This window comes from Coffea arabica, chromosome 1e, assembly GCF_036785885.1.
Source record: "Coffea arabica cultivar ET-39 chromosome 1e, Coffea Arabica ET-39 HiFi, whole genome shotgun sequence".
Taxonomy (NCBI): Eukaryota; Viridiplantae; Streptophyta; class Magnoliopsida; order Gentianales; family Rubiaceae; genus Coffea; species Coffea arabica.
The window spans coordinates 42,339,091-42,361,043 of record NC_092311.1 but is presented as its reverse complement, the minus strand read 5'-3'; the positions used below and the strand labels follow the sequence as shown (position 1 = coordinate 42,361,043).

General features: G+C 35.1%; 4 protein-coding genes across 10 annotated transcripts; 1 reads left to right on the top strand and 3 right to left on the bottom strand.

Moving 5' to 3' along the window:
• The first annotated feature begins 965 nt into the window (after positions 1-965).
• LOC113725484 (uncharacterized) lies at positions 966-6,826 on the top strand. Its single transcript, XM_027248670.2, has 5 exons — positions 966-1,217; positions 1,882-2,262; positions 2,364-2,439; positions 5,177-5,313; positions 5,780-6,826. The coding sequence occupies exons 1-5, from the start codon at positions 1,115-1,117 to the stop codon at positions 6,706-6,708; spliced, it is 1,626 nt and encodes a 541-aa protein (XP_027104471.2). The 5' UTR covers positions 966-1,114; the 3' UTR covers positions 6,709-6,826.
• A 1,463-nt stretch (positions 6,827-8,289) lies between these two features.
• LOC113725475 (sorbitol dehydrogenase) lies at positions 8,290-10,847 on the bottom strand. The gene is made up of 6 exons (XM_027248658.2): positions 10,664-10,847; positions 10,315-10,382; positions 9,740-9,976; positions 9,347-9,637; positions 8,946-9,136; positions 8,290-8,756 (listed from the first exon to the last, which is right to left on the bottom strand). Exons 1-6 carry the CDS (start codon positions 10,746-10,748, stop codon positions 8,564-8,566), a joined length of 1,065 nt encoding a protein of 354 aa, XP_027104459.1. The 5' UTR covers positions 10,749-10,847; the 3' UTR covers positions 8,290-8,563.
• Positions 10,848-12,758: 1,911 nt separating this feature from the next.
• On the bottom strand, positions 12,759-17,235 carry LOC113741457 (double-stranded RNA-binding protein 2-like). Its single transcript, XM_072071497.1, has 8 exons — positions 17,212-17,235; positions 17,122-17,152; positions 15,413-15,499; positions 15,152-15,205; positions 14,527-14,762; positions 14,134-14,353; positions 13,414-13,554; positions 12,759-13,108 (listed from the first exon to the last, which is right to left on the bottom strand). The coding sequence occupies exons 1-8, from the start codon at positions 17,233-17,235 to the stop codon at positions 12,933-12,935; spliced, it is 969 nt and encodes a 322-aa protein (XP_071927598.1). The 3' UTR covers positions 12,759-12,932.
• On the bottom strand, positions 16,943-21,626 carry LOC113725445 (F-box/kelch-repeat protein At3g23880). 7 transcript variants are annotated; one of them, XR_011817284.1, is made up of 3 exons: positions 20,085-21,625; positions 17,664-17,858; positions 16,943-17,295 (listed from the first exon to the last, which is right to left on the bottom strand). XR_011817284.1 is itself a non-coding variant. In XM_027248631.2 (2 exons), exon 1 carries the CDS (start codon positions 21,421-21,423, stop codon positions 20,128-20,130), a length of 1,296 nt encoding a protein of 431 aa, XP_027104432.1. In that variant the 5' UTR covers positions 21,424-21,626; the 3' UTR covers positions 16,943-17,295; positions 20,085-20,127. The 7 variants fall into 7 exon arrangements, 3 of the variants coding, with proteins under 3 accessions (XP_027104432.1, XP_027104405.1, XP_027104423.1); XR_003457341.2 differs by lacking the exon at positions 16,943-17,295 and adding an exon at positions 18,009-18,201 and having other exon boundaries at positions 17,330-17,858; positions 20,085-21,626; XR_003457345.2 differs by lacking the exon at positions 16,943-17,295 and adding an exon at positions 18,009-18,038 and having other exon boundaries at positions 17,330-17,858; positions 20,085-21,626.
• Between the last annotated feature and the right edge of the window lie 327 nt (positions 21,627-21,953).

Below are 21,953 nucleotides of genomic sequence, written 5' to 3'. Positions count from 1 at the left end.
ACAGCCTTCCTCCGCTCTGCAGTCACTTTACTACCAAGATTAAGTCTTCTCTTCATTGTTTAATTACTTTCATGAACTTTGGTACAAGACAAAGCCCTGTTGAATTCCATTGGTTTCTTCACTTTACTTTCATTGTTGACAGTAGAAACCTTCAATAGTGTAGATGTCCTATGCTAGCAGCAAGATACTCAGGCCCAGGTGATAAAACCTTGAGAAATGATACCTCTGAATTAAACCAAAGATCAGTAGCTCTCTCATTACTTCTGTCTGAGAACTTAAAAACACTCTTCAGCTGAACGTAATTATTTTTATCACCTAAAAGATAATTATTCTCTTTGCTAAGCAAAACTAATTTCTCTTTTGCAACTTGGATGATTAAAAAAAGTTGCCTGCTCGGATATTACATGTCCTCTTTAACAAAAGATTGGGGATTTGGGGGTTTGAAGAAAAGTTACACTTAATTGAAATGAAAGGATATGGTTGATGTAGTCTGCTATAAGAAATTAGCAAATGCAAAGGTAATTAAAGTTGAAGTGGTAGATTGCACTTGATCCAAAAGAAATATGGAACATGCAAAGATAATGTATAAAAAAGAAAAGGGAAAAAAAGCCAGCAAAGAAAAGCAGTCTTTGTTTTCATACATATAAATATCATGGCATGAGATGATGGCAGGAATGTATATGCTTGCCCAGCTACCACCAAGGAGAGTACCAATATTCTTGGAGGAGTATTAACAAAACAAAGAATAGTTCCACTTTAGCCATGAAAGCTGCAACAAGAGAATTAAACTAGTAAAATTATACGCTCATAGAACATGAATAGATAAAGCAATCATGGTTAGCTGTTTTGCCTTTCCCACAAGTAAAAGTAATAGGAACATGTCTTTTTACAAAAGAAAAGCAGAAGGTATCAAACAAAGAAAGTGAAGATATAGCTAGTAAGAAAAAAAAAGTGTATGTATTAAGTGAAAATTGTATTAAAAAGTTATATATACATAGATGAACCGACTGGCTACACATCCCATTCACCACAGGAGTCTTTAGAAACCAGCTAATCAATATACATGTATCTTGAGTGAAGAAAGCAAGTCCAAATTCTTGAATTTACTCGGGGAATGGAGGCTGCTGCACCTGCATCTCTCATGTATGAAGAAATTGAACCACTAACTGAAACTGTGGAGGCAAAAGATTGTGACACCATTCTTCTCCATGTACCTGGTATATATAGTCCTTTTATTTCGCCCGACCCCCCCCCCCCACCTCCTCACCCTAGTGGGATTTTCTTCTTCCTTTTTTCCTTTTTTTTTGGGACTTTAACACCTGTTTCCTAACATTTTATGCTTAATTGCTATGAACCATTTAATTAGCATATGACTTCATGTTCTTTTCTACTTCGGGAAATGTTATGCACTGTTGGATTATTCTTTATGTGAAGGTTTTTCATGTTCACAATATGTATGCTTGTGAAATCTAGTTTTGACAGACAATGTCCTCAATGGACTGTAATCTTCCTGCAATTTAGCTGATTATCTTGTTTACCAAATCTTGTGAGTTGTGATTGGATATATGCTACTCTTAGAGGCTAATGTATTTTGATCAACCCCAACTCAGTCTCTTACATATATTACATTTGATCTTTGACATATTTCTCCTGTATTTCTATACAAGAAGATAGAAGATTGATATCAGCTTTTCATGTGGAGCAAACAAAAAACTAAGATGAAACCTGCTATGGTTTCTACTCTTTGATTTAATTTCATTATTTTTGGAGTATAGAGTGAATTTTACTCACTTTGCTCCCATGTCCAGTTCATTCTGATATTTGAAAGGTTCACAAGTACTTTAATTCAGACCATAGAAACTTACAAACTGAATCCGGCAGGTTTCAGAAAGGAGGAACTGAAGGTCCAACTGACTTCAGTAAATACTGTAAGGATCAGAGGACAGAGAGAGGATGAAAACAATAAAACTATCAGCTTTCGGAAAGATTTCTCTGTTTCATCTGATTATGATTCAACAGAGTTAGTGCTAAGTTTGAAGATGGCATCTTGTATGTTAGACTACCAAAAGTCACCGCTCCAGAAGGCAAGCAAGATAGCAAATTGCCTATCCCTGAGCCTCCAACACCTCAGACTCCTGCAGACAAGCCAGAATCTTGGATGCCTGCAGATAAGCCACAGCCATCCCAGAAGCCTGCAGATGAGGTTGACAAAGGAACTAATGAAAATGCAAATGGATAGAAAATTACATGAGGACTGCACTTGATCTGGCAGCAAAACTGAAGATGTCAAGGAGAGTAAAGAATGTGGTTTTGGTTGGTTTTTTTGGTGTAGTACTTGGTCTATACTTCCCTAATTTCATCAGGTCTTTCTGGAGGAAAGCTCAAGACTGAGGCTTATTTATTGCTGTCTAGTGGTTGCGCTCGTGCACGACAATTGCAGTTTTATCTTTTTAGTTTGCTTTTTTGATTGATTTTTGAGTGGTTTAATTTAGTTCTTTCATTGTACCGATTGGACATTAAAGTAGAGCTTACAATTTGGACAATAAAGTCTTGAAACATGTTAGAAGGTATAGCAAAACTGAAGTAATTGAAGAAAGAAAGAGAAGGGCAGAAGAAGAGAGGTTAAGACAAGAATTAGCTCCATGATCAGATGCTCTGCCTCTGCCTGACATGTTTGATAGTGGAAGGGCCAAATGACTTGACTGACTGCATTCGCCATACCACTGTCCAGGAAGGCGAAGCTCGAGGCATCTAGCAACAAATTGGTGCGAACATGTGTTTGCAGAAACATTATCCAGTCTTGACCAAACCAAGGAACTAGAGCAACTGCATTTGTAGTGACCAAACCACTACTAGCGCCATGGTTATTAAACTCCTGATCCTGCTGTTACGATCCTAATTCAAAATTTATGAATTCGATCACGACACTAGTAGGATCATTAGAGTTTGTAGATTATAGTTAGATCACTAGAAGATTAAAGATTTAAATACATAGTATTTGAACCAAGAGATATCCTAATAATTTGAAATTAAAATTTTTTTTTATCTGATGAGTTTGTATCATCTACACTTGGCTAAAGTTGAATCAATTTTGGAGTGACTTGAACTTTTGTATTATTGATTGTTCGAATTAGATAAACAGATTGATGGAAGGACAAAAAATGAAAGACAAAAGAAATATCATGTTAAAAGGAAAGTCAAAATGAAAAACAAAAGAAATATGGATTAATGAAAGATCTACGTCCCAAAAGAACGCACCAAGTAAAAAGATGAAACGGGAGAAGTACTTTGTCATGGTAGATGGCAAAAGATTCTTTTATGGAGTGAGAATTTAGAAGTTGTAAGCACGAAGATTTTTAGAAGTTATGTGATGTTTAGCTGTTTAATTTGATATATAATTGGGTGGTGAGGAATTTATAATCGTAAAGAAGTAGTTGTGTAGTTTAAAGAGTTGGAGTATATCGACAATTAAGCAGTTAAGATTTAGTTGTATACATGATTATTGGTTAATAGTTAATTCGAAGGATAAAATTGAAATCACAAAAGATGGCACTAAATTGTTTACACCAAACCAAACTCCCGCTCTTGTTTTATTATTGTAGAGATGTGATGATAGAATTAAAAATCTTAGTTGAAGAAATTTATTTTTTTGATGCATTTTTCATATCTATTTCTATGTGTTCATGAATTATAAGCATACAATTGAATGAAATGTTGGTTGTTTGCATTTGTAGTAGGATTGTACGATTTTATGATTCCACTAACAATTGGATCATATGACTTCTAAATGTTCCAAGGAATTATATCGATTTTAAAAAAAAAAAAAAGGCTTGACTTTGCAGTGTTGTCACCTGACCAATACAGAGTTTTGTTGCCATTATTTCAATTGACTAATGGAAAATGTTTCCTTAGTAAATGTTTGGAAGGTGCTTCGTTGAAAAATATTTTCTATTCAAAGCATTGGACTTTAATTTAGACAAATTTTGATGTCCATTTTGTAATTAACACAAATTTCAGGGACAACAAATGTGATTAACTCAAAGTGTGCCAGGGTGACAGAGAGATTAAGCTCGAGCATAAATGTCATTTGGCTTGAACTTAATAGATTTCCATTTACTCCCAATACTACTGGTAATTTCATTAAAGGACTTTATTTATGCTTAATCCATCACATAGATTGCCAGAGCTATTAGAATTATATGTGAAAATAAAACTTTTTTCATTCTTTGGCTTCCGCAAACAATAGTTGAATTGCCAAAAAATGGTAAAACAAAACAAGCATGATTAAATTACAATTAGAAAAAAATCAAACCATATCTTTTTGAGCATCCACAGGCTACTACAATGAACACCTGTCTTAATTGCATCCACAAATTGTTGTGGAATATGCCAAGAATACCCAAAGAAACTACAAAATCCAATCACGATTGCCATGGTTGTCTCTGTTTTTTTTTTTTTTTAAATAATTTCTAGAATAACACTTTAATGCTTTGTGCAATATAACATATGTGAGATTAAAAAATGATTGAAAATTCTGAAAATATAATTTTAAAGACTTATTTAGAAAAAATTCTGACAACGTTTTCCGCAAATCACTTATCCAAGCAAAATCACTAAATTTTCTAATTGATATAAAATGTGGACACGAACATTGCACTAGTTAGGTTCGGGGAACACTCATATCTCTATTTTTTCTCCAATTCTGTCAAAGGTCCTACGTTACTGATTTTTTGTAAAGATAGGGGACTAATTAATATTTGATGATAGATGAAGGATCACATTGCTAAGAATGGAGTTAAAAAATATATAATTTTACTAAAACTAGTAGTACATTTATACCCTCAAGGAAAATGAATTGCTCAAGCAATCCTGTTTTAGCTCTTTGCCTTTCCCCTCAAGGAAAAGTAGTGCCTTTCCCCTCAAGGAAAAGTAGTGGGAACATGCCTTTTCCCGAGGAATAGTGGAAGATTATCAAACAAAGAAAGGGAAGATGTAGCTAGCAAGAAAATAAAAGGTATATTTGATATCAAAGGAAACTCAAAATGTATAAAACCCTGATGAAAAATGGATGTATAAATCCATAGATTATCTGACTTGCTGTATATTCAATTGATCATAAAAGTCTTTAGAAACCACCAAATCCATACAGATACATATTTATATATATTTAAAAAAGAAAACAAATCCAAAATCTTGAATTTACTCGAAGGATGGAGGCTGCTGCACAAGCAGTTATCAAGGATGAAGAATTTGCACCATTAGTTGAAACTGTGAAGGATAAAGATTATAGTACCATTCTTCTCCATTTACCTGGTATACTCCTTATTCTCTTAGATTCATTATTTTCTTTCTTTATTTTTGGCTGACTATCCTTTTTATTTCTTTTTTTTTTTTTTTATCAACCTTAATCTCTCACATGTATTCAATTTGATCTTCCAACACATTTCTCTTGTATATAAGAAGATTGATACCATTTTCCTGTTTGAAGCAAACAAATTAATTCAATGAAACCTTGAATGCAAAGTATATTTTGCCTTAATTTCCTTTGATGAGTATTCTTTTCGGATATTATTTTGGGCCAAACAATCAGTAAAGTTTTTACATGTATTATGGAACATTTGCTGTCCCTTAAGTATGATCTTTTCTTGGAATCTGAGGATCATCCAATAATAGCACCCGGATAAATCGCATGCTTTCCTCCTGTGTCCATTCTAGTCTGATTCATGGAGGGTTCACAAGCACTTTTAAGTCTTGAAATCTTACAAACAGAATTCTGCAGATTTTAGAAGGGAGAAACTAAACGTCCAGCTGACCGCAGGCGCAAAGTTGAGGGTCAGTGGAGAGAGAGAGGCTGAAAACAATAAAGTTATCCGCTTCCAGAAAGAATTTCGTATTTCATCTGATATTAACACTAAAAAAATTGCTGCCAAGTTTGACGGAGGCATATTGTACGTTAGACTACCAAAACTCATCGCTCCAGGAGGCAAGCAAGATAGCAAATTGACTATCCCTGAACGTCCCACACCTCAGAAGCCTGCAGATCATAAGCCTGAATCTTTGAGGCCTACAGATGAGTCACGAGGATCCCAGAAGCCTGCAGATCATAAGCCTGAATCTTTGAGACCTACAGATGAGTCACGAGGATCCCAGAAGCCTGCAGATGAGCCACAACAATCCCAGAAACCTGCAGATAAGTCTGACATTTCGAGGCCTACAGATGAGTCAACAGTATCCCAGAAGCCTGCAGATGAGCCACAACAATCCCAGAAACCTGCAGATAAGTCTGACATTTCGAGGCCTACAGATGAGTCAACAGTATCCCAGAAGCCTGCAGATGAGCCACGGCAATTCCAGAAGCCTGAGGATGAGGCACGACCTCAGGAGACTGTTCAGCAGAAAACTGCAGACAAAACCAGTCCAATAGATGGTCCATCTAAGCAGACTGATGTTCAAGATGTTACTCAGAAGAAGCCAGAGAAAGAAGAAGCAAAGGCTGCAGATATGAAGGACAAAGGAACTAGTGAAACTGTGGACGGAAGTGGAAAAACAAGTGTAGATAACTACAACCAATCTGCAGTTGATCCGGCAGCAAAACTGAAGATGTCAAGGAGAGCAATGGATGTGGCTGTGGTTGTTCTATTGGCTGTTGTAATTGGCCTATACATCATTAATTGCCTCAGGTGTTTCAGGAGGACAACTGAAGACTAAGGCTAATATATTTGCTGTATCGTGATTTGCTCTTGTACTTGTGTTTGTATAATTCTGGATCAATACCTGTATTTTTCTGACCCTAGAAATGAATAAAAGATTCTAGAATTGCATTTCATTGATTACTACCTGCAGTAACATCATTTTTTTTAGTTTGTTTATGTTATTTTTTCTTGGGGGGGTTAATTTAGTTCTTTCAAACGTCAAAGTAGAAGGCTTAGAAGTTATTGGACAAGAGAATCTTTGAAACGTGTTGTGTCAAGAAAGAGTAGCAAAACTGAAAGAAATTATAGAAAGAAAAAGGAAGGGGAGAAGAAGAGAGCCTAAGACAAGAATTAGTTCCAAAATCAGATGACATTGCAATCCTGGTTGTGGATGCAGGGGTTGGAGCCGCAAATCACTCCATCTTGTGAAGATCTGAGGCTGAAAAAGCTTTTTTAAGAGAAATTCATTGGGTGCTTTATAGAGCAAGTATTATTGTTGCCTTTTTCTTAAACCTTTAACCTGCATCTTCTCTTATTCATCTCCAGATGCTTCAACCAAAGCTAAAATTAATTATAATGTTAAAATTGTGTTTAGGACATAATTAGTTATTCTATGAATGAATTTTATTTTTGTTTCCATTAATGTCTAATTGTGTGAAATGCACTTATATGCATATAATTAGGAGCAGATTGTTTAATTGCATGAAAAATATTGATATGATAAGATTATAATGGTTATTTTATAGGGCCGAGGTAGGTAAATATAATATTGAAAATCTCAATAGTACTAGGTGAAATTGTCATGAACTTGGAGGGAGGTTACTGAAACTATCCCTTTCTTTTAATCGCGTCCCCATGCAGTCGCTGCTGACAGTTTTGTAATTTTACTTTTCACTTGCAACGCTCCCACGTGAAAAAAAGAGGCAATAGACAGTTAAAATCTTAATAAATTTAAACAGAATAAAGTTGTTATTTTGATGTACAAATCTTCCATGGGGAGTTGTTTCATAACTAGATTACGAAACAAAAAAAAAATTAAATTGAACTTTCTTGTAATAGGATTAGCCAAAAAAAATCATTAAATTCTGAGATTTTAAGGACAATAAATGACCCAAATCACTTGAATATTCGATAATCAGTTTAGAAATAAGCACCCTAAGGTGGAAAACCTTAGGCCATCATGGGAGAACTAGCTAAAATTAGTGAAAAGATTGGTCCATATGATACAAAACTCCCAAGTCATAATTTATTTATAGAATATAATTGAGATTTTAAAGTTATCTTCTTCTTTTTTTTTTTTGATAAAAATATCATATTTCATTAAAATCTGTACTAATGGCAGAAATTACATCATCAAACATACACAGATATCAAAGAACAGATATAAAGAAATAGAGCAAAGCTCTTCTCCAATTCTCGTCCCAATCAAAGAAATTAAACTTTGGTGTCAATGTGGATTAACTAGGAATTAGAATAAATGTCCTGTAAAAAAAAAAATCCATCTAAGAATGAGTACCTTATCAAACATAAATGGTGATATTATTCATCTATATATTGACATGAACAGAAAATGAGAAGTGTTTCAACAATCGAACCATTTAAACCTAATAACGGATTATATAATTGGTGCATCAGACCTTTCACATAGAAACATCAAAATTTACATAGAAAAAAGAAAAGGAATTAACACTTGAATACATAGAAACATCAACCCTAGGCAACCTGCCTTAAAACTCTCCAAAAACCCTGGAAATTTAAGCAGGAAAAAACCAAAAGGGAAGTGAATTAACACACTTAATCCTTAAAACATTTATAGGGCAACTTCTCCCATAGCCTCTCCCAAAAAGAAAGCATAATATATGTTCCCTTTTCTAAAGATTGAACATGACCTTGATAGCGTTACTGCCACGAGCACTTGTCTCAAATGCATCTACAACCTCCTCCTGAGAGAAGCCATACCTATGGGTTATCAATGGCTTCACATCAATTTTGCCACTGCTCAAAAACTCAAGGCATTGAGGCCATGTGTTCTTGTAGCGGAATACCCCAAGAATATCAACTTCCCTATTAATTATCAACATAGAAAAACCCCATCAATCGAGTTGTTTCAAAACATTTGCAGGAAAAAAAAAATAATATTCCAGATGCAAAGTTGATAGAGAAAGTTACACAAAAGTAACTTTGGAAAACATATTCGAAATATTCCAATACAAACATTTTTCCAAAAGAACACTTATCCAAATAAACACCAACCTTGCTGCAGCTGGGGTGAGGGGAATAGTCATATCACAGTGTCCCATTCCCACAAGGCAAACTTTGCCACCACTTCTCGTGGCAGATAGAGCTGTGCTCATAGTTTTGCTGAAACCAACACAATCTAGGGTTACATCGATGCCAACTCCTCCCACTGCCTTTTGGATTTGTTCCACCTCTTTCTCAATATCCTTCCATATTGCCCAAAAAAAAAAGGATAAAAAAAATTGCATTAAGACATAATTAAATTGGATTAATCTTGTATATTGGTTGGATATAGAAGCATGTCATCTAATCCCAAATTGAATTTGAACTTTGATTTTATATAAGTGGCATGCATCCACACTGATTGAAAAATATACTGTCAGTCTATGCAAGATTTATTGTAACGTGGGACAAACCTCAGTTTTGGTTGAAACTTGTACCGTCGCAAATGCTCCAACCTCTTTTGCGACGGACAGACGGTTGCGATCAACATCAACAACGACAATTCTTGGAGCACCAAATGCACGAGCAGCTAGCAAAGAGACGAGGCCAATTGGTCCTGCCCCCATCACCAAAACATTCGTCTCAGGGCCAATCTGAGCACGACGGCAAGCGTACACACCCACACTTAATGGTTCACACATGGCCCCTTCCTCCAAGCTCACATTGTCCGGCAACTTGAAACACAAATCCGCCGGATGCACAATCTATTGGGAGAAAGAAAATGTTGCAAAAATCTTTAGTGTTCAACAAGACAAGGCTGGAAATCAAATAGGATATATTACCAAGTATTTTCAACAGGCAGATACCTTATTGGCAAGAGAGCCATGGATTGGTGGGGTGGCGAAAAATTTCATATCAGGGCAAAGGTTGTACCGGCCTTCTTTGCAACGATCACATCGCCAACAACCAGTTCCGGGTTCGAGTGCAACGCGGTCGCCGGGGGCTAGTGTTGTCACCTCCGATCCAACTTCATCTATGATTCCAGCGCTCTCATGACCAATTACCATTGGTTCTTTCACAAGAAAGTGCCCACAACTCATAGTCTAGGAATATATTTTCGTTATAAGCATTAAGATTAATTTTTTCTACATTGACAACAGTATTAAAAATTTCTATATAATCAAATGTCAGACAACTTAAAATTAATCGTTGCATATGAAATACAACAAGGATTTGTGTATTGCTACAATGGGATCAGTGACCAAAAGCTCCCAACAAATAATTTCATAAGTTTTAAAGCACACGAAATAAATTGGTGACTGGACAATTCCTCTTATATAAGGGATGTCAGCCCTTTAATTTTATTGATAAATGTTTATACAAATAGAAAAAAAAAAAGAGAAAAGAGAAAGTTATAGTACCATAGTTAAGGGGGTTTTACCTTGAGATAATGAACATCACTCCCACATATACCAACAGCTTTCATACTGACCCTAACATCACGAGGACCTAGAACAAAATTTTTAAAAAAAATAAATTAGCCAAAAAAAAAATGAAACAATGCATGTTCACAAAAAAGAAAGGAATAATAGACTGGAAAAAAAAAACATTTCAATATCTTCACCTAATAGAATTTGGGAAGGACTTGCTAAAATACTGTCATGAACAGATTCTCATGGGAAAGTACTAATTAACAATAATTCATCTGGTAAATTAGGAAAGAACAGATTCAAAAGAACACAAATTAAAAGTATCACCAAATTGAAAAAAAAAACAAAGAGATGAATTACCAAGGGCAGGGAGTTTGTATGGCAGGACTCTGAGATCATTAACACCATATAGCCAAGCAGCCATGTTTTCTTCACAGCTACCCATATTGATCTTCTTGATTTTTTTTTCCTCCTTTTTTCGTGTCTAAAAAGCTTTAGATTTTGGAAGCTAGGAAAGTAGGAATTATGCAAGTAATTGAGAATAATAAATGCTTGGGTTACAACATATTTATATATGTTTTGAATAATCTTATCCGGAATCCTATCGTACTTTTAAATGGATAAATTTACTTTACCTTTATTCTAAAGTAATCTACTTTTTGCTTTACATTTTTATCTTTTGCTCGTCATCTCATATTTATATAGATGATTGAGGTGCCCTTTTTTCCTTTTCTTTTCTTTTCTCTTCCTTTTCGAATCCAATTTATTCTCCAAATAAAGCTGGATTCCGATTCAAACTATATCAATTTCTCCTCGTCTTGAAAAAGAAAAAAATAATAATTTCTTCTACCAAACTTATCGTACTGCTGCAAATGGGGCACGTCAACTAACGGCTCGGTCATATGATTTCCCGTCACCATTTTTTTAAAGTTGGATTCTACCTCTGTGCATGAAGGCACAAGATAAAAGATTGACCCCATGTTGTTTCATCTTATAGAGTACATAATTTAATTTCAACCTTTAAATTTAATTTCTACACGTGACATATATCTAAAATTGATAGTGTAAAAAAAAAATTCTACACTAATAGTATATAAAAATTTAATTTTTTATCTTATAATCCTCGTCATCTCTTTTACACGATGAAGTGATGTTCCAAATTCAACTCGCATCATGTATATATATATATATATATATATATATATATATATATATATATATCTTTCCTACTTAGCTTAATGAAAAAGTATGTAGTTACAACGTACTCTAAAAATAAATGCCAGCTTGCTAATCTTTTCATCTTTCTCTTACTATCCACTAATCCAAGTAGCTTTTCCATAAACTCCTTCACTCGGCCTGTCTTTCAAGTTTCAAACAACAACCTAACAAATTCTCTATTTCAAAATTTCAAAATTTATAATCTGGATTATCCTTATCATATACGTCTTCCTTATCCTATAAGTTTGTTTAGTTGATTACCCTTATTTTCTCATTCTAGATTTGTTGTATTATTATTTTTTCAATTATCAATAAGCTTCTTGAAACAAAATTCACTAGATTTGTTGTATTATTATTTTTTCAATTATCAATAAGCTTCTTGAAACAAAATTCTTACTCGTGCTTATTTGACGCTTTCTCATCTTCAACAAGTTACAACTATGTAAACCTCTTGTCTTCATCGGTCAAAATCTATTTTTTCAAATCAAAATTTCAATATAAAGGTATCCTTTTCATCTTAAGTTCTATTTATGTGCTTTGATTATACAATCATCCTTATTAGTTGTCACAGATTGCATTGCCAATATATAAGAAGGTTTTATTTATTATATTCTGCATAACTGTGTTACAGATTTTCTTAATGGTACTGGCTTTTTTACCATATCAATTTCATAATTTCTTCGTTGTTCTAGGTTTTCCAAATTTTGATAATTGATGTCTTTTTTTTTTTTAACTTTTGAGCTTTTTTTTTGGTTAAATTGACACAAATATCATCGATTGTTTTGCATATATGAAGCTGTTAAGGGATGATAATTTTGTGCACTTTGTTAACCCTTCTTTGCGAGGAGAATAGTTGTACACAAGAAGTCTACATTCATGATTTGATCTATTATATGGTATGGTGCATCCTTTTTTGTTAGCTTTTGTGGATTCACTGTTGTCACTCCTTACAAAAATATTATTAACTTACTTTTAGTTCTGATCTTTTTCTTTAAAAAAATTTGGGTTGCAGACTAACAGATTCCCAGTGAATGGCTCTGACTTTATATGATGATTTACTCTTCCTTTCATCTCCCAAAGGATGGGGGGCATGTCAAGGACCATTGTTTATTTTTATTTTCTGCAAACTTTACCTAAGTCTGCACAAAAGATATGTCATGTTGATGCAAAGGCATAAAGCTGTTCCCTAACTGCAAGAAGTTCAAGAGCATCTTGGTTTTGGCAAATGCACAATATATCAGAAAATGCACTTAATGTATATCCTCTCTGCAACTTGGGCCTATCTTAGTCTCATCCATCTAAGCAAATATCCATTGTTCTAAAACCTGCAGTTAGTTTCACTTGAATAATTAGATAGTAACAGAAATTAATGATACCAAGGTATATAAACTCTCATAATAGGAAGTAATGGCTATGCATCTTTTTCATTGGGGAACTCCAAGTTCACAACTGCCCACTTGCCCTCAGCAATTGGTAGTGCTACATTGCCCTTGGAAAAGATCATCTCTGGAATGCATGTATACACTCTGACCCTGTTACATAGCAGGTATGTATTGATATCTTCTGTGGTCTTCTTGCTTAAAGAATCTGCAGTTAGCACGAAGCAAATGTAAGAAGGCATGATAGTATTTTAAGACAATTGGTTCTTAAGTAGCACACTTAAGTCAGGATTCGGAGAACATCTGATCAATTTTGTTATCATGTATAATATTGGACCGGCAATGACCTCCTGGTCATGATTGCTGGAATCAGTCTCTTCATCTTCATCTGCTAGATAGTGAAATTATCCATTATCTCATCCAACCTTAATCTTAAAATGAAATATGAAAGAGCAAGAGTTTGTGAAATAAACAGGTACGAAACCAGTGAAATTAGATTACAAATGATTTAACCTTTGCTTTCATCAGCCTGAGTTCCAGGATTGGCGTTCCTTTGCTGATCACCAATGGTGAGTGAGTCCAAGCTAGGAGCAACTTCAAGAATGTCATCCTTTGAGGAAATAGATGTATTGTCATCCATCAAACAGGATTTTCCTGAATCAGGGAAGAGTTAATCAGTCAAGAAAGCACAAGGAATGCTGTAAATCCAAGATAAACAAATATCAGAGTTGAATTACCTTGAAGTGCGTCTCCTGGTTTTCCTTATGTATTCAACCAGTTCAATATTTGACAGGACTTCATAAGGTATATATATGTATATCGTCTATAAACCTAGGTTCAAGCAAAAGATTATAACAATAAAACACTGTAACTTAAGCTTGTAAATACAATGTAGTTGAGATTCCCAATTCCCATTCAGCAGAAGTCATGTGGTAATATGCCACTAAAAGTCTTCATTAGTTATATCGTTAAGCTTGTGAGAGAAGTAGAACATATTAACAAAAATTCTTACACAAGGATATAGTATATGTTAGCTGATCTTTATACCCTCCCCCCTCCCCCCCCCCCCCACACACACCCCCTCTCCCCCCCCTTCTCAAAAAAAAAAAAAAAAAAAAACAACAGAGGCTGCTTAGTTTTACTTGAATTTATAAAGTAGTTATGATTCTTAGTTTGCCAAAAGTTCCATATGTTGTAACAAGCAAGAGAACTAATGTTGCAGGAGTCACTTACCCAGCATTAAAGCAGTGTGTGCAATCTTTGCAGCACTAAACTCTGCCAGCTTCTTGGACTTCTCCTGATTCCCATGGAAAATTTCTCCTTCTACTTCCACAGTTGAGAAGAATGTTGACTTATGATCCTCACCAGATTTCATAGTTTTGTATTTTGGCAAGAAAAACCCATTCTCCTGAGCAAATTCTTGCAGCAGATTCTTGTACATATTATCATCACTCTTCATAAATACAAAGCAAAAATGTTAACACAGATGCGAACAGATAGGACTAAGGACAATAGGATAATGATGTAATACATTTCTTTATGGCCACCTCTCCTACTACATATTTTAACTGACTGTCCCTTTAGAGAGAATTAGATGGTAGAATTGATAATCCAATGATAACTCACCTTGCGAAAGGCATCCATTGTCAGCGATGTTAGTGCAGCCTGTGCAGCAGCGTCCTCTGCATCTTTTGTAGTCTCATAGAATCCTGGACTTTCGAAGATATCTTCACCAACTAAAACTTTCGCTGTGAAGCAAAGAGCATCAGATTGCTCCACTCTCTTAGTACGGTATAAGGGCAAATCAAGTTTCTTTGTCTGAGCATACTTCTGCAGCTTCCTCTTGTAATTTTGTTGCACTTCTGCAAGCATGAAGCACCAATGAGCTTGCAGGTGAGCACTTTGCAGTGGCTGGGCAGAGATGAAATTTAACTTCAAGAAAGCTGTCTAAAAACAGCAGAATACAACATACTAATTTTCAAACATATGAAAGAACAATTTCTGGGGACTATAGAGTGCATTCTAGTTGACCACATCCTAATTATATAGATGAAAGGATCATTTCATGCAAAGCGAATGTAAACTTCTCATCATAGTTTTGACTATGGAATTAAAAAAAAAATCAAGCTGTTTCCACCAAAGATACCATAAAAGTAAGAAGATAATCGGTAAGGACCTCCAAAAGTTGGATGAAAAAGTGCGGAAAGATATGTAAAATGCAAGGTGGGACAAAGGTCACAGACTTCCTTACCATCTTCGCTGCTATTTATAGCCCCATCCTTCAGTGCTTGTTCGATGTCTGGACCTGCATTAGTTGATTTATCATCCACCATTACTAAAATGTTAACAACATTGGACTGGTACAAATTTAGAAAATAAATCAAGTCATTCACATGGATATGAAGCTAAGAAAGGGATTAGAATGCCAGGAAACGAAAGTAAAAAAGGAACAACGAAGGCAGGCAAGTCAGAGAAGTGTCTGAGGCAAGGCAAAGGAGATGAATTTTCCTACCAGCTTCATTGCTCAAAGCATTTGAATTAATATCTCTGCCCTTCAACCTTCGTTCAGTCTTTGATCCTTCAACAATAGCTTCTTCATCTGCATTTCATGAAATGTGAAAAACCTTAAAGATGCACAAAAAAGGCTACAGCTTAGCGTATTGCTGTGGCTAATAGTCAGAAATATTTTAGGCAAAACTTTTTGGAAATTTCAACTTGAAAGATGGTCTACTCCAAGATATTATACATTAGATATTCTCTCCATTTAAATATTAGGCTTTCAATTAGCAATAACATAGCTCAGAAATCAAGTTTTGCGGGTTTATTTTCTGTTAGTAGCACATTTCTAATTATACACAGACTTATTGGGACTTAAACCACAATTGATCCACGTTAGTTAGACTTCTTTACGTGTTTAATCCTGACTTTCACCAAAGTTTCATGACTTGAAATTTTTTTTTTTAAAAAAAGTTGTCTATACGAAATGATACTTAAAGGAAGTCACATAATTTGATTTTACATGAAGCTCTGTTGAAACAGAGTCCTAGCACATAATTCATAGCAATTTGGATGAAAAAACTTTTAATACTGAAAATCTCTGAGCTCAATTGATTGTACTAGTAGCAAAAAATTGTTTCATCTAATTGCATCTTAAATTTAATGTCCTTTAGCCCTGAAATTTCAATGTCAAAATCTGACATATTGTATTCTGTCACAACTATTTCACATTGAATGATAAAACAAAACAGGAAACAAATTCGCACAAAACTCAAGAAGAATCTAAAATTTTCTTGACAAGTCACCAGAAGTGAAGTGGAGGAAAGCCAATTTAGCAGCCTCATTATGTGCTTCTTTCAAGGACTTAGAAATGCTAGGTGAATCAAAGTTGATGCCATTAACAACAACTGAAGCTTTGAATTATGGGCTATGCTCTGCTCCATCCTTGATGCATGAATATATTGGCAGAGCCCATTTTTTCTGGTGACACAATTCTTGCAACTTTGACTTGAACATTTTCTCCACCTTGATTTTCTCTCTTCTTCTAGTTTAATTAATGTAAAAATTGTTTATTTTTGTGAAGAAAACAAAAGGGTAGACATTTACTTGCATACAAGGAAAAAGATCAATAGTGTTATTTAATAGTTTACTCCTAGCCCTTGATATCAAAATTTACCAACAAGTGGTGTTCTTTTACATTGCATACATTTTTGTGTGAGGTGTCATTGGAGAGAGAAGAGAATAATGTGAATTTGCATGTTGTACTTGTCACTGCAAGACATATTCAATTCTCATTTCTGCTTATAAAATGTTTCAGATTGTATGTAAAAGTTTTGCCATTTTAGGTGCAGAAAAATTCTCAAAAATTGATAAACAAAATATTTATTGGTCATTGATGGCGGCCCCTCAAATTCTCCACCTATGTTTTTCAAGGAAATCCAATCAACCCCAAGTTTCCAATGCATGAATTGCTGGAAAATGTGTTGGATTCTGGGCATTGAGGAATACACCAGATAAGATGTATGTCTGATAGGTTTAAGAATGATAGCCAAGAAATTTCTCTTTCGATCAAATTTCAAAGAGGTCAACCGATTCAAGAAAATGTATACTGGAATGAGACCAATACATGATTTCTGATTTCAAGTACTGAGGTCGCTATAATGCCAATAAGGGAGTAAAAAATTAAAGTTTCTCAAAAATCTTGTAGGGAGGAAAAAGCGCAACCTCCAGTTCTTTGAACCTTTGGTCGAGTCTTCTACCATTTCGCACGCAGAAGCCAGAGAGAGAGAAAATCAATATTCCTGCTTCGTTGACTGAAGCTCCAAGAAGATACTTCATTTCATCATATGCATCTCATCAAACTTCCCTGGCTGTTTCTTCAAAATGGTTCTCAAGAATCTAAGTGCATACATTGTGTAGTAATTTATTCCAGTTAGTGCATGATAGCCGGAGCTGAGTATCTGTATATATCAAAGATATTTATACAATATGTCCAACACCACTTGTTCAAGGGGATTTCTCAAAAGTCTAAAGCATATTGATTCAACTCTACTTCATACAAGCTTGAACAGAAATGCTGCTAATATTTTCTAACTTTTGATCATTTTAACATGACATATTAACTTCTCTTCCAGCCTTACATATCAGAAAAGTCTACATTGCTGAGGATGAAGTCAATTGTAGATGTGAAATGTCCAAAAGATGTTCTCTTATAAATCCGAAAAGATACAAAAATGGTAAACAGTTAGTTCAAACTAGATGACTACCTGAAGTTCGCAAAATGTTCTTTACTATAACTAGCAGTTGAACTTCATGACCGTTCTGACTCTGTAGTCCATGCAGTGAAACATGCTCTAAATAAACATGGATATATTGGACATTCAACATCAATGGCAGCAGGAGAGGGTTCTTTTGCTCTGACTGGGGATATAGCAACCACAGATGTTACTGATGTGCATAATCTGGATAGAAAACCAGGATTAGACATTCATGTTGAGAAAGATACATCAGGAAAGGTTGATGTTCATTTAAGTAGGAAACACAATTACGAGGGCATAGTACAACTGAATGCTGTTATGGATAATTTACAGCCTCAGCTGGATAGCCAGTACCTATGACCAAAGAATTAGTCCCGAACATGTCTGAAACAAGATAATGGTCTGGTGTCAAGTTCTCAGAAGTTGTCTCATTTGAACAGGATAAATTGAAATTGACAGGATTTCTTGAGCAGCAAGAGAATAAAACTGATGACTAGTTGACCAACCCCAAATTCAACTGTTGAAATGAGTCCAAAGTCTACTCTACCTAATAATTAGCAAAAGGTCAGCAGACTAGCAGATATTTTAGAAGTTTACAGATCATGCAACAATTGCTGAAGCAAAGATAGGACCTTTTCTGTTTACCTTCTAATGTTTAAACAAAAGTTGATTTCCTGTAATCCACTTCTCTTTGAAAAACAGAGAACCGGTAATCCTATTCACAAGGGGGGAGGGATGGGTCGGGTAGTTCAGAGGGAAGGAGTGTTAAGTGGCAGGTCTTGGGTTCGAACCCTCCCACTTACACTTTTGAAAAAAAAAAGGTAATCCTATTCGCAAATATTGCAAGGGCATCAACATGTAAAAAAAACCTGGATGGAGCCATCAAATTCTAATTCCCATACCCTCCAGAAACACCCAGTTAAGAAACTACGTTCCAGTTAGAGATAAAGAGACAAAACAACAAACATAATTGTCAATAGCAGGTTACAACCCTAATGTAGTTCAGTGCTATAGTGTACAGCGTAACGACTTTTGAATAGCACTCAGTATGTGTGTGATAGCGGATACCGCTGAATAGCATGCTTTTCTAAAGTCTTGTAGATTTGTAATCTGGGCTATTTGACTATTGTGGATCTTAGCCTAAAAAATTAAACCAACTGGTTGTACATCTTAATTTGTAACTCATGCAACCCTATTACATAAAATCATTACATTTCTAGACTAAAAGAAGGGGCACATGTGTTTCAAATTCAAGGACAAAAGCAGTGATCTTAACCCTCCCCCCCCCCCCCCCCAAAAAAAAGAAAAAAAGAATCTCTGTTATGTAGCTAATATATCTCTTCCTTCTCTTCTTCTTCAATACCACCTGTTTGCCTCATTGATGAAGTGGATGAACTTTGATACTATTGATGATGAAAAGGAAGCAGAGTATGTTAATAAATCCAATGATAAGACAACTTTATAGGAGATGGATGAAATGACTAGTACTCTACTCTAGGGTGCTGCTTATTTTGAAATGATTCTAATGTATTTGACTACATTTGTATTCGATCTTTTTCACTCTGCTTTGTGCTTAAGAACATTGAAAAATTAATCAGTAAAAATGAGTGCTTTTACTGCAGAATTACTATATATAGGACTAATTGAGATTTAGAGCATTAAGTGTGCTTCCCTTCAATATAGGGTGCTGTGCGTTATGCACCATGAACCACAGCTCCATGGGGACCCTATAGGCAATTGACAAATATGCTAGGAAGTGCTTCAAATATTTCATTTCTGCTCTTTTTTTTTTTTCTTTTTTTAGTTCTTTAAAGTACATTTCTTTGACTTCTTAACAAGGCACTTTGTGCATGAACTATAAAAGAGAGCACAGGAGATATACATTTGAATAAAATGTATTAACATTTGACTGAAAAAGAAGAGTCGTGTTTAAAAAGTTAAATTATTTGTCAAAACAAATAAAAAGAAGACTACAAAATCAAGCAAGGATCTACAGCATGACATCATGAAACGGAAAAGTATATGTGAATGTGTGTGTGTGTGTGTGTGAAGCACAATATAAAACATTTCCTGAAATGAGTTTTGTAAATGCAATGATGATAATGTTCAAAAATTTCAGGTAAAATACATATTAGCTAGAGATCAAAGAATTCAATTCTTCTCTGTTAGACACAATAGAAGTATAAAACAAAGCAGAACAAGAAATTCCAATTGCTGTAAGCTCTATTGCTGGAATAAAAGGATATTAGTGAATCTAATCCTGGATTAGTACCTTATTTCTCAGCAATATACATATTGAATTGGTCTGGTTTCATGTCATAAATACTGAAGCTAGGTCACAAACATTCCGTGAATAATGTAAGTGCAGATTACTAAGGGTTCAGCTAAAAAGATAATATAGCAGATGAAAATTAGAGAAGCCTTTCTTACCTTTTTTTCCCCCTTACAGTCCCTTTGAACTCCATCAACGGCATCAGGGAGAAATTAAGCTTTCAACATACACATCTGCTCCGTAAAGACCTTCTGAGTTACTAAACTGAGGATAATGGTGTGAATTCTGATTTGGATCATAAACTCCTAACTTCAGATATGACCAATTCACGAACAGAAGTTGACCATCCTTTGATAAAATCAAAGGCTTTCTGAATAAACGACAACCAGGTCCCTGACAACCAGAAATCACAACCATTTTAGTCCAAGATCCTCTTACTCCATACTCCTTCATGACCCACAGTTCCACCTCATCCTGATTCCCTATGGAACAATGCAACAAAGAAAGGCATCCTCCTAGCGTTCCTAAGTTCCACTCATGACCGAAATTCTCATCTTCAGGCGTTTCTATCTGTCCATAAATGTCATCTGCCAAATCAAGACTAACAATTATTCGCTCAAAATTTGTACCATCAGTACCACGACTTAAAATCTCATATGCAATGAAGTGGAACTTCCCATTCAAAAAGTAACTTCCAGAACAGATGTCATCAATCAAACTGTACTTGAAATGCTCAATCTTCTTCCAAGAATCCGTCTTCCCACTATAAACCTTGGCCACAGTCTCATATTCTAGCCTATCATTGACAACACAGGAAAGTCCAAGTATCATGTAATCACCATTAGACTCATCATAACCAATCGCAAATGACAAGTCCTGAAAATTGATAGCTTTATGCTCCTCTTTCCAACCACAATGAGGCAATTTTCTAGATTTTCTTGTAGCTGGATTCCACAAAAACATATTTTCTGCAGCAATCGTGATTAAAACCAACCCATAACAAGAACCCAGAATCTTATATCTACACATGTCGTCGGAGACAATAGCGGGACTGATAATAAAATCGTAGGTTACCTGATCCTCATTTTTCTTGGATGATGCCCAGGAAAACGCAGTTTGAAAGGAACACTCAAACTTCTTGAGTCTGAGCCCTTTCCTCTTTTGCTCCTCATCATCCGTAACCGTAACCAAAATGAGCCTATGATGCTCATTTTCCTTGTTTTCAGCACATTTCTTGATATGGGATTTGATGAAATTGGGGTCGGACATCAAGGAATGCCAAGATTTTGAAACACAGCTGAACCTCATCAGGGATTTGACTGGAAGCCTTGTGAGTATATCAGCCATAATTTCATCAGGAAAAATACCATTAATTAGTTCGGGTTGGGACTGGAATTCCTTTCTCTTGTGTTGTGCTAATAACAATGGCTCCAAAGCTGAAAATTCAGCTTGGTTTGCAGAAGATTCAGCTTGGCCTTCGTGGGTTCTTTCTTGCATTTTTGGGGGTTTTGCTGCCGATGGCAGATTGGATTGGAAGAGAAACAACAGAGATGACCGGGGAGCGAGCAGCGTTTTGGGCTGTGGGAAGGTAAAGTGAAGATTTTGAACAAAAGTGAATTATCATAAGAACAGGAAAAAAAAAAAATTCTTTGTAGCAAATTAGCATAAATATGTGCTTTTCAGAACCCTCCGTTCTTTTTTTTTTTTTTTTTTTTTTGTGCACAAATTTTGCTGATGGCAATTTCATGATTTCTTAACCAATCTCAATCTTATTTAGGAAGAGCATTAATTAATTAATTGATCATAGAATCCTTACATTTGTCTTGTCTTGTCCTTTTCGTCTAGCTATGCTTAACGTTTGTAGTCTCATTTTGTGCATTACATTCATATGTATCACGGATTTCAATTCAAAATAATGGAGGGTAGAATGATATTATACTATCATCTAAAATCAATGTCAGGTATATGTTTACTTTTTTCCTTTTAATTTTATTCTTATAAGATTTAGGCAATTCACGAATTATTCG